The 13,634-nt window shown below is 40.4% G+C and overlaps 1 protein-coding gene across 1 annotated transcript in view; it reads right to left on the bottom strand.

Moving 5' to 3' along the window:
* Positions 1-6,439: 6,439 nt before the first annotated feature.
* DNAJC15 (DnaJ heat shock protein family (Hsp40) member C15) overlaps positions 6,440-13,634 on the bottom strand; it is an 87,017-nt gene continuing 79,822 nt past the window's right edge. The window contains exon 6 of the mRNA XM_026493326.4: positions 6,440-13,374. Within this exon, the coding sequence (XP_026349111.1) occupies positions 13,304-13,374 (71 nt within the window). The 3' untranslated portion in view covers positions 6,440-13,303. The remainder of the gene's footprint in view (positions 13,375-13,634) is intronic.

Here is a 13,634-nt window from a genome sequence, read left to right as displayed (position 1 = left end):
CTGTTTCTTGGTTTGCGAATAATGCTGCCCTGAACACAGGAGTGCAGACATTTCTTCAATATCCTGATTTCATCTCCTTTGGATACATATCCAGAAATGGGATTGCTGGATCATATGGTAGTTCTATTTTTAAATTTTTTGAGGAGCCTCCATATTGTTTTCCTTCCTTGCTGCATTAATTTACACTCCCTCCCACAGTGTACAAGGATTTCCTTATTTTCACATCCTCGTCCATACGTGCTATCTCTTATCTTTTGAGAATAGCCTTTCTATAACAGGTGTGAGGTGATCTCTCTTTGTGGTTCTGATGTGTTTGATGCGATGTGATTTGCATTTCCTTGATGAACCTCTTGGCCATCTGTATGTCTGTTTTGGAAGAATGTCTATTCAGATCCTCTGCCCATTATTTAATGAAATTGGTTTTTTTGCAATTGAGTTATACTAGTTCTTTATATATGTGGGACATTAACATCTTATCTGATACATGCTTTGCAAATATTTTCTCCCATTTGGTAGGTTGCCTTTTCATTTTGTTGATGGTTTCCTTTGTTGTGCAGAAGCTCTTTAGCTGATGTAGTCCCACTTCTTTATTTTTGCTTTTGTTGCCTTTGCTTTTGGTATCAAATCCAAAAGGTCATCGCCAAGACCAATGTCAAGGAACTTTCTCCCTATGCGTTCTTCTATAAATGTTTGTTAAATGTACAAGAACTAAGAAATTGTAGGAGTTCAGTGAGCCAGTTGATATCACCTCTGTTGCCTTCTCGAACCAGGAATAGATGTAGGAGCCCTTAATCTATTTCCCTACATCTAGATGTAGGAGTACACATAGCAATGTGAAGGCTGAATGCCTTCTTTCCCATCACTGGCTAGTATGATTCTAGACAGCTTACTTCACCTCTCTGGCACAGAGCAGGCACTCAATAAGAAATAACTTTCATTCCATAAAACCAGAATTAACCAGAAAGATGCCTACAAGGACTGTTGACTAGACACAGCATGTGGAAAGACTGGAAGATCCTACGGTCCAGGTGTACGACAAAGCACGATGATGTTGAAGAGAACAGTCAGGGTGCTGTTACTGGCATTTCTACTAAGTGTTAGACACATTGGATTCCCTTGTTTAATCATCACAACTTGCAAGCAGGAGAGGGGTTTCTTAAACTTTGTGCCCTGAGCCACTGAACCACTTTTCAGAATAAAGTTTTCAAATTCACGCATAAAAAAATAAATAAATCACAAAGAAAACCAATTAGTTGAAAACACAATTCTCATAAAGATTTAAAACCTTTATGATGGAGTAACGTAAGTGCCTCATTATTAATACATTAAATGTCGAGATCTAACAGCAAGTCTAAAGCTGTAATTTTGAAAGTAGATGAATACAAATGGATGTAGATTTCTGCAACAAGTGTAACACGATATGCAAACTTCTGTGACTTCCACTACTGACAAAGTCACAGGTTGCTAAAATACCATGAGTTGTTGCCGACGTTCATAACTAAACAGCATGCTAAATCTCAGTTAGTGATTAGTGAGAATGAAAACGCTTTCATTCCCATCCAAGTCCATAGACCCCCTGGATTCCATCCACAATTCCCTTGGCAGTCTGTTATTAAGGTAAATGTTTTTATCCCCAGTTTTCAGAAGGGGAAACCAGAGTTCAGAGAAGTTAACTTTTCCAAGATCACACAGTAAGTGAAAGAGCCAGGGTTCAAACTCAGAAGCACCGCTCACCTCTAAAACTTGTTCTATTTTCACTATAGCAGTGCTTCTCAATCTTTAATGAGCAAGGTTCACTTGGGAACCTTGTTCAAATGCATAGTCCTAGGCCCCATCCTTAAGGATTCTGGTCAGGAGGCTGGCGGAGGGGTGGGGGTCTGAGATACTGTATTTCTCACTGGCTCCCGGGTGATCCCGCTGGTCCTGGGACCGACCACACTGCACTTCCCAATAATGATTCGGGGAGACCTCATTCAAAGTAATGAGTCTATGGGTCCTTGACTCAGGAGGGAGAAAGAGAGGGTAACTCTGGGCACCTCGCACTGAAAGTCAGAGTGCCTTCATGGTCAGGACCCATAGATACAGGCTCGCTCTCACTGTCTCCTTCTGCTGCCTCTTCTCCCCCTTTGTATGCCATCTCCCCTTCAGCAGTCTGCTTTGGCCATGGTTCTTTCCCAGGATGCCCTCAAATTCCATTTTAAGCTGGTTTCACTTGGATAAAAATGCTGCGGAGGAAGGAGCAGCCCCAGGGTGATTAACCTCGGCCAGGCCCTGGGGACAGCTCTGCCCACAGCTCCAAGGGAGAGCTGAGAGTCCCTCCCACACAGCCCTGTGGCCCTCAGTCCCCGATGCCTGGTCCACTGTGCTCCCGCAGAGCCCATGCAGACAGGCTCAGCCCTGTGCACCTGCTGGGTCACTCACACTGTATCCAGTCCCGGGATGCCCAACCTTGGCTGGACAGGGACATACCAGAGGGGCTTTGAAAAAAACTGTTGCCTGGCTCCCACCCCAGAAACTCTGACAGTCTGGGGCACTGCCTGGACATTAAGACTTGTAAAAGCTACACAGGTGATTCCAAGGAATAGGCAAAGTAGAGAAGCCCTGGCTTCGTGAAAGGAAATCAATCACGTGCACAGTTAGGAAATGCTGGCTGTGCACCAGGCACCATGTCCGATATTTGACTCATATCACTTTATTTCATCCTCATGACAATTCTCTGAAGTGAGGTGATATGATCCCCATTTTTCAGATAAGGAAACTGAGGGCTCATAGAAGTTAAGTAACTTCTTATCACAATGAACACTAAGTAATGTATAAAATTGTTGAATCACTATATATTGTACACCTGAAACTAATATAACACTGTATGTTAACTACACTGGAATTAAAATTTTTTAAATAAATAAATAAGAACCAGTCAACAAGAGTGATATAATTGTTACTACGTCTAGCAAAGCAGTAATTTGTGACCCATTTTTACTGTAAAAGAAATAATTCTTTAAAAATAAATATAGACCCACATCTTAAAAAAAAAAAGTAGTTAAGTAACTTGTCTAAAGCCACAACAAGCAAGTGTATGAGCCAGAATTTAAACCCACATTAGTCTGTCTCCAAAGCCTGGGTTCTTGGAAGCTTGCCATTTCCCAATGGAGGGGACATAAAAGAGGTAACATTCTCTTTTGCCCTCAGGCCTGATGCTATCCCTTTTAACTCGCAGTGCTTATCCTCTTTGCTGTGATCAAATGCTTAGAAAATGCTGCGGATCTGGAAATCCATCAGACAGTGCCTGAAGGAGACTTGCAGATCTGCAAGGTCTTTTCCAGCTCCAACTCCAGCTTCGTAAGTCTATTTGTCACAGAAGGGCCTCCGTTCACTTCACTGGATGCCTCCTCTGGCATCCTGAACGCAACATGACAAGTGACAAATGTCTTCAGAGGTAGGGAGGTCCTTGGACTGTGATCATGTTGGAATGAATGACCACCCGAGGAGACTTCATAAAATCCCCAGCATCCACTCTAAGCCAGGAGTGAAGTTTTCAGGAATTTAGGCTTAAAATCTTCCGGGCAGTTTTGTACTTGGCTGAGAACACACCCCGGGAGGCATCAGGATAAGGGAAAGAGAGCGGACGTCAGGGTTAGTGGACCTGGGAGCAGAGCCAACTCCACTCCTTCCTAATTGGGATTCAGAGCAAGGTGTTAAAGCTCTTGAACCCCCCTCTTTGTGGATGAAATGGCATAAAAATACCTAGCTAACTGGGTTGTTTTGAGGAGTAAAGACATCATGTATATAAAGAATGTCTGGCACAAAGTTCAGGCACTCGATAACTGACAGTTGTCATACCTTGCTTTGCCGTAAAGCTGGCCAAAGGACTGTTCTTTCTCTAAATTCTCTTGGATCGATTTTTCAGCTGTTAAATAAATAAGAACAAATATTCTTATTTAATCACTAGTATCGATAATCAGTTATTCATTTTAGTAAAAACATTCTAATTTTATTACAATGGTCATTGTAAAATATTATAGTTTGATTTCCAATCTAGAGATCTGTAATTTGTCCACAGGCATTTTCTGTAAGATAAATTCCCAAGATCTCTATTAAGATGCACAGAGAGGGGCCCCGGAAAAAAAGAAAATGGTTGATGTTAGGATGTTGGAATTATTGGTAATTTGTTATTCATTCTTTTAAAAATCCTTTAATTGTTGTTATAGTTGTGCAGTACTTGAAATTAAAAAAACCAGTAAAGCCAGAGAGACAAGCAGTAAAAACGAACATTTGTGGAGAAGCTACCGTGTACAGGCACTAATGAGCAGGCAAAGCCCTATCTGAAATCACTAAACTCCTAAAATGACCCTCTGATGTACATATTATTATACCCATTTTGTGGGTCAGGAAACCCAGAGAGGCTACAAAACTTCCACAAGATCACTCTGCTAACCGAAGTTGGATCAGACATTTAAACTTAAGTCTATGTGACTTGGGAACAAGTGTTTCTTCTACAGACTGCTTGCCTCTTGGAAAACAGCTAATTCAAGTGGCTCAGAAGATGCTGCGTCCTGCCCAGAGTCACACAGCTTACTAGCTGCAGGGCCAGGGGATTAGAACCCACGTGTTCAGTCCTCAAAGTTACAGGAACTCAGGTGTGTTCTTCCTTTGAGGAAAAGTGCCATCTTGAAACATATTGTTAAAAAAGGAAAACACAAGATCCTCAAATAAATCCTTATTGGACAATTTAGATTAGATATGCAGGATTATCAGAAAAATGCCCTGACAATAACATAAGGATTTGTTGTTCCCTCCCCTCTGAAAGCACTTTGGATGGGTAGTTTTCCAAGAGGCATCTGCATAAATATTAGCATCAGGAAGAGAACTCTAGGCACCATCGTCCTCTGAAAGCAAATCAAATCGGTAACGTGTGTAGGTGTGTCTGCTTAATGGAGTGGGTGGAGAACAAGACCAAAGATGACTCTGTGTCAAGTGAAAAACATCTTCATGTAGGGCTGAACATATGCAGATCCCATTAGAGCAATGCAAGTCACTTACAGATGTTACCTGGCAGCTTTGCACCTGGCTCTGTGAAAAATACTAATTGGCTTCAAGGTATAGTCGGACACCTGATTGGCTGCGTTGCAAAGGAAAATTTTAAATCCATCGTTGTGCTAAGTTTGCAGCATAGAGCCTATACAGAGCATCCTCTGCACGATGGAGTATGTGCTCGACATTGGCTAACTCATACACTGAGCTCCAAGTAGAAAACTTCAAATAATGCAGTATTATCTCCCAGCTCCCTTTGCCCCCAAAATGGAGCAAAGATTCATGCGTGGAGCTGGAAATAAGGAATACCAACTTCAAAGTCTGTGCTATCAGGCTGTGGGGAGCCATTTCACCCATTTACAAGACGAAGGTTCAACATTCCAACTCTGTACACATGCAGAATGGTTCTCAGATGAAAAAATCAATGCTGCCGTTCCTTGCAAAAATATTATTAATGCCTTGATCAAACACCTCTCTTCAAGGTGTCCAGAACATTCGGTGCAGTTCTCATTACTTCATTATTTCCCACTCTTTTCTCATTAGTCTCACCGTCTCACTCTGTGGGCGGGTAGGTGGATGGTACTCCCAGGAGCAAACACAGCGAGGCAGGTTGGGGTGCTGGGCTGTGGGCCCAGAGCTCACGATGGCCCAGCAGGAATCACGCCCAGCGCCCTGATGCTGTGGAGTCTCTCCCAGCCTGATGCAGGTGTGGCCAGTGTGAATGTGAAAAAGAGGCCAAGAGTAGGAGAGGACAAGGGCAGGTGGGCTTATTAAGACAAAGAAAAACTCCAGCTGCCACATCGTGGACTTCCAACTCCCAGAGCAAACACCAAAAGCTCGGCCTCAGGCTAGGCCGCCTTACTAAGGAGAAATGCTTGCTTGTTGGGGTTTGGAAGGGGAACACAAAACCTGAAGTTAAGCAGTCAACTGCTATGCATTTCCTCATTGGATCCAGAAAGTCGGGACCCTTGTTGTAACCCCAACACTAAAAATCTTTAAACCTCTTTTGGTCGATCAAATTGTCCCCTAAAGTCACATTATACCACAGTACTTCCACCACCAGCCACGAAGGAGGCCCTAACAATGCCTGCCTGACCTGCTGCTGATCTCCACTAATGACGCGTGTGTGGCTCCTACATGGTTCTTTCAGGCTGGTGACAAACTGGTCAGCCAAATTCTTCTTCTGTCCCCGGGAGTAACTTTCAGCCTGGCTTCGGGGGGAAAACACATGATTTCCTTGATTACTGAGGAGGACGAGAGGCCCTCCTGACACCAGATACTCTACTCGGAGCCCTGAGGGCAGAAGCTGTTGCCCATCGGTGTCCCTGAGCCATCCACCATCCCCCAGACCCGAGCAACTGCCCGGTAGGCATTCTTGCGCTGTTAAAAAATTCAATCCAAAAAGGAAGATGGTAACACATTAAAACAATTTATTTGTCTTTGTATTTCTACATGGAATATATGTACTTCACATATATCTTGAGCAAAAACTTAAGTTAATCATTTCATCAGTTGCGTTGTTTTTAGGTCTGATTTTCCTCTTTGTTACATTTCTTAAAATTTAACATCCTACACAACCATATGTATTCTTGCGGTTTTCATATCATGGTAACATGTACTCAATTATGTCTGTACGGAAAATTGATGTTCCATACATAAATCCTATCAAGAGTCAAATATAACACGTTCACCGTATGACTCTATTGCTCTTAATTCACCAGGCTGCTGTGGAAAACATATTCCTCCCCCGACAAAACAAAACTCAAGCTTGTATTTTATGATAGACACACCCTTTATGTTATGTTAGCCCAACACCGTCAGTCCTCCCTCCTCTTTCGGTTCTTCAAACAGATCATAGGATGGTGCCTCATGACAACATGAGACCGTCCCAGGCCAGGTAAGCGACTGCGGTGTGCACTGTACCCACGGTCCAGCTGGCCTTGGGAGATAATTACGATGTGACCACTTTATGCGGCGTGGTGTCTGTGTAGGGGCGGCCAGACAATGAAAGGCGAGAGAGGAGAAACAGAGGGCACACCTCTCTGTACTCCCCTCCTGCTAGAACAGTAGCCTATCCTTCACTTACACTAAGTATGGGATCCAGGCATTTGTGCAGACATACTCGGCAATACATTCCAGGGCTAACTACGTTTAGAGTTCTTTATGCTGTCAAAAAGTGCTGCAGGCCAAAAACTGTTATGGGTACACCTGAGGCAAGAAAGAAGTAAACCAAGGAAATACTTTCTTTGGTATTTGCGTTACAAGATAAATACAAAAATCAATTTTAAAGGATTATTGGAATGATTTCTATTTTTTCCCCTTGCTTATTTTGGTATGAAGGGTAAAAATCCAAGTTTCACCAATGGCTTCTAAGAAAATCCACATGTCTACAATTTTCGTTTCTGATAGTTACCCTTAGAAGTGAACCAATCAATACTGCGTCCTGAGGGGCAACTGGGCCGAGCATCTCCTGAAACAGAGGTATAAAAGAAAGAAAAGCAGTGCCCGCATGAGAGCTCACAGTGTAAAAGAAGTTACATAACACGTAAGATCAGTGTCTTTTCTTTAAGAGCTGTATGACAGAAAAAAATTAGTGTAAATTCAATTTTAGCAAGTGAGATTTAATTTTAACTGTGTTGGGAAAATGAGACAGATAAAAGTATCTTACAGTTTACCTTTACAATGTTAAAGCAAAACAAACACAATAGTATATATGTATGTATGTATATAATTTTTACATATTGGGTTAAAAAAACCTGTTTGCAAGGGGAAAAAATTTATATAGTGTATGAATGTAAAATAGAGTAGAATAAAATGCAGACTGAATACTTAAGTACCAAGAAGCTAAGGAACAAAGCATACAATCAGATCTGAGTGGGGCTAATTAGGGAGGGCTGCATTTCTGTGTGTCCACGCTGCTCTCCCTGCGGCACTGCGCCCTACAACATTCCAGGACAGTGTGAGAGATGCAGACTATGCAGATATCGTCTGACATCTCACCACCACAGGACAAACATTATTAGATAATTTCATTCCACTCCAGAGGCATAGAAGCCAAGATGTAAATACTTCTAAAGTCAACTCTTGATTATCCACATTTACAGAAGGAAAGAGCAAAGGCCACGGTAATCTAAGAACAGACAGATGGAAAAATCATGGAGTTGGCTTTGGAATGCACTTATTTGTGAATATTGGTGTATCTAACATTCAAGGAACTCACAAATCTGCTATGAATATTACAGTCATGCAGAGTTCTAAATCTCTGAAGTTAGAAATCTTTTCACCGTTTGATTAGAGCAGCTGAAAGCATAGAAAATTAAGTGATAATCTTAAGACACATTCTTAGATTGGCGACTAAAGATCTATGGGTTCTAATAGACAAGGCTTTAACTGTGCAAAATGTAATGCTGGAATTTGGCATAAAACCATGGCATGAACAAATAACCCAGTCTGCAGTTGGGAATATTGGAAAGCGATTTTGGAAAATTCTACTGAGCACTGGCAATTCTCTTTCAAATGCTGTAAGTGATCTCTTCTTGGTTCAGTTGTCTCTCTTGTTGACCTATTTTCACTATCTCTCTGTTCCTTTCAATAAAGTCAGCCTTCTTATTCTCATCTTCATTATATTGATCAATTTCTTCATTTCTCTCCCAAGGTCTGCTGCTTCAGTTTCACGAGCCATCTTCTGAACTTTGCTCTAGACGTTTTCCTAGGAAGCTTTTGCCCATGAAAGTTTCACATAAAATCTCTTCCAAGTTTCACAGACCCCCACTCAAGTCAGAGAAACGCACACTGCTAAACTCCGCAAGTGTACTTTCACTATGTGCGGCTGGATGGGCATCACGAGCTGCCAGGGCAGAATTCAAGACATTAGGCACTCCTTGTTCATAGTGCCAAGTGACATGACCCTTCCATAAACATCTGACAATCTATAACCTGATGGTCAAGGTTATCAAAGAATGAGTACAGGGCCATGTAAGCCCCTTCATTTTACAATGATTCCCGTACGTGTAGAACTAGTGCAATATAATGGAAAGGTACAGAGTATGTGCTTCAGAGTCAGGCCAAACTGGATTTGGATCCTAGTTCCACTGCTTATTAACTATATAGTTTTGGCAAAGCTCCTGAACTCCTCTGACCTTACCTTTCTTTCTTCATCTGTAAAATGGGGATATAAATTGTACCTATCTCTTAGGGTTACTGTGAAAATTAAAAGAGAATGTAGGTAGGACGCTTGGCACAAGGTGCTCAACAAGTTTTAGCTATTACTAATAAAATCTCTTGGACTTATGATCATGAGCTGATTCTAATTTCTTAGTCTTTATCACTACAGCTTAGATGTCAATATTGAACTAGTATTTCAATGTGATTTTCATCTTGTCAAAATGAATTAAGTTTCCCACTGTTGATTTAACTTTCCAGGGGCATCTTACCCTTCTAAGTTGAGGTACTTCTGTGAAATTTATAGCTAACATCTAGCCTGAGTGATCATATTCTGCCCATGTGAAATAAAACTCTCTCTTGATGTTGGAGACTGCATATCTATATCTATATTATAGTCTGTTCAGATTTAAAATGTTGACCAGTGCTGCTAGGCACTATTGAATTGAGCAGAGGGGGAAAGGGTTATTATGGCAGGAAGAGAAATGAATAGTACTTAATGAACTTGCATTTCAATTGAGCAGGGTTTTTAATTAAAAAAAAAAAAGCTTTTCATAAATTCTTCTGCTCAGCAACAATAAAAAAAGGAAAAGAGCACTCAGCTGGGAACAATAGCTACTCAGCTCATAAAAATCATTAGAAGGAACATTTTCTTTGTCTACCATGCCCAGCAATTTCACTGGTGGGCAATGATCCAGATCACTTAGATTCTACCTAAAAAATGAGTCCAGAGAACTTCTCAACTTTTCCAGCTAATAAATTAAAATTCTAATTTTCTAATGTGTCTAACTCTACCATAAATAAAATTTGGCCCATAATTCATGGAATGCTTTTGACAAGTAGATGATACTGATCTAGTGTTAATGGGATATGCTCTTTGAGTTGCCTTTCTGTTAGGAGGGAGGCGCACTGCTGACACATTCCCTCACTGCCATCAAATCCTCCTTGGAGCCAGTGGCCTTTAAGGAGGTGACTGTGGGCAAAGAGCTGAGTGCCTGTGGATGGTATGGTTCCCAATGTGCAAAATGAGCTGGCCTACTTGAATATTTAGCCTTGCACTGCACCCTCTGTAGCTCATCTTAAGTGAGCTGAGTCAGAGAAACTTCAGTATTTTTGACATTAAGGGCCTACCTGACTCATCTCCTCCCACAAAGGTCAGTAAACTACCTTAAGCTAATTGCCAAATGTGCTGAAGATACGTCATTAAAGTCTCTTTTTTGTATTCAAGATTCTCTATGACAACCAAAGGATTTCTGTCCTTGGATAAAATACAGTATTTCTAGTGACCATGCCAGGCAATCACAAGCATACCCAGTAATAAAATTCAGTATTTCCTGGGGCGCCTGGATGGCGCAGTCATTAAGCGTCTGCCTTTGGCTCAGGGCATGATCCCAGTGTTCTGGGATCGAGCCCCACATCAGGCTTCTCCACTAGGAGCCTGCTTCTTCCTCTCCCACTCCCCCTGCTTGTGTTCCCTCTCTCGCTGGCTGTCTCTCTTTATCAAATAAATAAATAAAATATTTAAAAAAATAAAAATAAAAAATAAATAAAATAAAATAAAATTCAGTATTTCTTAATTCAAAAGTATCAGGGAAAAAAGTTTTCTATATTTAAGAATCTGTTTTTTTTTTTCTATTTAGTTTTAGCATAGTACACATTTTAAGAATGTACTTATTTTATATCTTTACTGCCTGACATAGTATTTACTATTAGCTGAATTACTAAAATGAATTTCAAACCAAATAAAGGGAATGGTTTGAAGACTGAATAAAACAATGTCTTCCACAATCACCATAGCTTTTTCCTTACTTAACTTCTCTCCACTCTTGACTTGATGCTGGAGATTGGCGCCATCAACTATGGTCTAAATGGCATTCTGTGCTCCCTTTAATTAACTGTCCATTTGACTTACACTTTCTCTGAAATCTGGGAAGTAATTGTTTTATTTTTAAAAGGTCTTTCCTGCTTTCTCAGATTGCATCTAAGTTGTAAGAATAAAAAGAAACTGCAATATCAACAAAGAACTTAATTAAGAAGAATATGCAATGACAGCAACTATGTAAAAGCCATCTTTACTGAGGATAGGTAACCATTCAAATAAGCTTTTTATACATAATGAGTTGAGGGTGGGTAGCTTTTAAAATCCAATCTCATAAATACAACGCCATTTACAGAATGACTACTGAATTAATGTCTACCTAGAGTAGTACTTGTGTCATCCGAAACTATTCTAGTTTACTTGAATTCTACACTCCTGACAAAAATTTTAAAGCAATGCCTTAACTGATTTGAGTAAGGGGGGGGGGAAGAAATCTAAACCCTGCTACATATTAAAAACGGCCACTAATTCTTTCACGATCCTCTATATCCTCTCCCTTTGAGTCTAGGCAGCCTCCGTGCCAGCAGAACCACTGCCAAAACCCAGCTTGAGTTTGCAGCTTCCACTTCCTGTCTCTTCACTTTCCCTTGTAACACAGCCGCCATAGTGTAATGATGCTTCTTTCTATAGCCCCATGGAGAAGCCTATGTAGAGAGCAACTGAGGCTCCTGGCTGACCGCCCTGGTGAACCACCCAGCCAAAGCCTGTACTGACTTGCCAGCCCCATGAAGTGGCTCCTCCACAGTATTCGAAAAGTATTTTAAGAAAGATGAAATATAGTGGTTCAGTTTACCTGGGATGACCCAGGATTTGTAAAGGAGTACTGGAAAACAATGCCAGTACCGTGTATCTGAATCTGTTTTCTCACCTTTGGGATAGTAAAGTGATGATAACCAGATAATAATTTCATGCATGTAAATTAAAGGGCTGGTCCTTCAAGATCATGTGTCCATCCACTGGTTTTGAGAAACTCTGTACTCTAATCACATTAATAAATCCTATTTCTGCTAATTGTGACTGATCTCAGGGGAAACAATACTGACTCACCAATCATATGGTATATCTCTTATTAATTGTATTTAAAGCCCAGCTCTCGTGCCACTTATTCTATGAAGCTCCTCCTTTATACTCTCAGTTTAAAATATTCTTGTCTTCTTTGAACTTCTTTAGCCTATCACCTATACCTCTCTAATAGTGTGATTTATCTTTTCTCTAAATGTAACTTCTTTGGGGTCACGATCCATGGTTGGTTCACACCTGTAACTCTCAAAGGACCCACTACAGTGCCTTACACATTATAGGTGGTCAATAAATATTTGCAGAATGAATAATTGAATAAATATACAGTACTAGAGGGCTATAATTAAAGACAAATTCCTCAGAATTCTCCTAACTCTTTTTCAGCCTTTCCTCACAGGGCTCATTTTGCAATCTTTAATCATTTTAGTAGCTCTCCAAGTTCTCATGCTTCAGTTATAGGGTCTCGCAAAGAACACAGTTCTTTAACAAGTCCTAACCACTATTTTACAAAACACCATTTAGTAAATTTGATTGAGTTTCTAATAATTTTCTCATGGGATGCCAGTCAGCATTTGATCTCAAAACCTTACATAGGCAGAGTACTAAAGTCCTCTAAGGAAACAAGGGACAATGTGAATATAAATACCAGCAGTAAGAAAATTTCTACTTATTGCTCATAATTCCCACATTACTGATGATGATACTTGAGTGAGGGCAGGGAGCTGGGGGAACTTAGGACTAATGGAACAAAAAAACTTAAAATGTATGACTATCACAGAGAAAGGAAGAAAATAAGGAAAGAAGATCAGTTATAGAATTTTAAGGTGTTCCCTTAAAAGATAATAAAAAAATAGGGGCGTCTGGGTGGCTCAGTCGGTTAAGCATCTGCCTTCAGCTCAGGTCATGATCTCAGGGCCCTGGGATTGAGCCCCGCATCAGGCTCCCTGCTCAGTGAGGAGCCTGCTTCTCCCTCTGCCTCTGCCTGCCGCTCCCCCTGCTTGTGCTCTCTTTCTCTCAAATAAATAAAATCTTTAAAAAAAAGATAATAAAAGATAGACTGTTAATCTTTTATTATTATATACCTTAATAGTGGAATAAATGATTGTGGTCAGTGCATGTATGAAAATTATGAACACCGTGGTTTAGATTAATTTGCAGGACTTTTTTGTTTTTATATTCCCCCTTCTTTTCCTTCAGAATGATTCTTAAGCATCAATGTTTGGTGGTTGCTTCAAGCAAGTCTTTTGCTTCATTTATTTTGGTTGCTAAGTAAGGAGATCCACCTGAGAGGGCAAAGAAAAAATAAATGGATTAAAACACATTTCATTATTGACATTTTTTAAAGTCTCAAATAAAGAAAAACACTCAATTAGAATTCTCTGATATTTTCCCACACATTCATCCTCTTGACAAATTATTTTATAAGCTAAGTAGAAATCACAACATCATAAATTAAATTTGTTTAGTGAAGCACTACAGATACCCAACAATCAAAGATAACCTCTGAGAAAAATAATGAAAGAAAGCTATGATCAGGAATAAT

Source organism: Ursus arctos, unplaced genomic scaffold, assembly GCF_023065955.2.
Source record: "Ursus arctos isolate Adak ecotype North America unplaced genomic scaffold, UrsArc2.0 scaffold_10, whole genome shotgun sequence".
NCBI classification, from domain to species: Eukaryota; Metazoa; Chordata; class Mammalia; order Carnivora; family Ursidae; genus Ursus; species Ursus arctos.
Note: the sequence above shows the minus strand (reverse complement) of the source record. Positions and strands in the feature narration are given on the sequence as shown.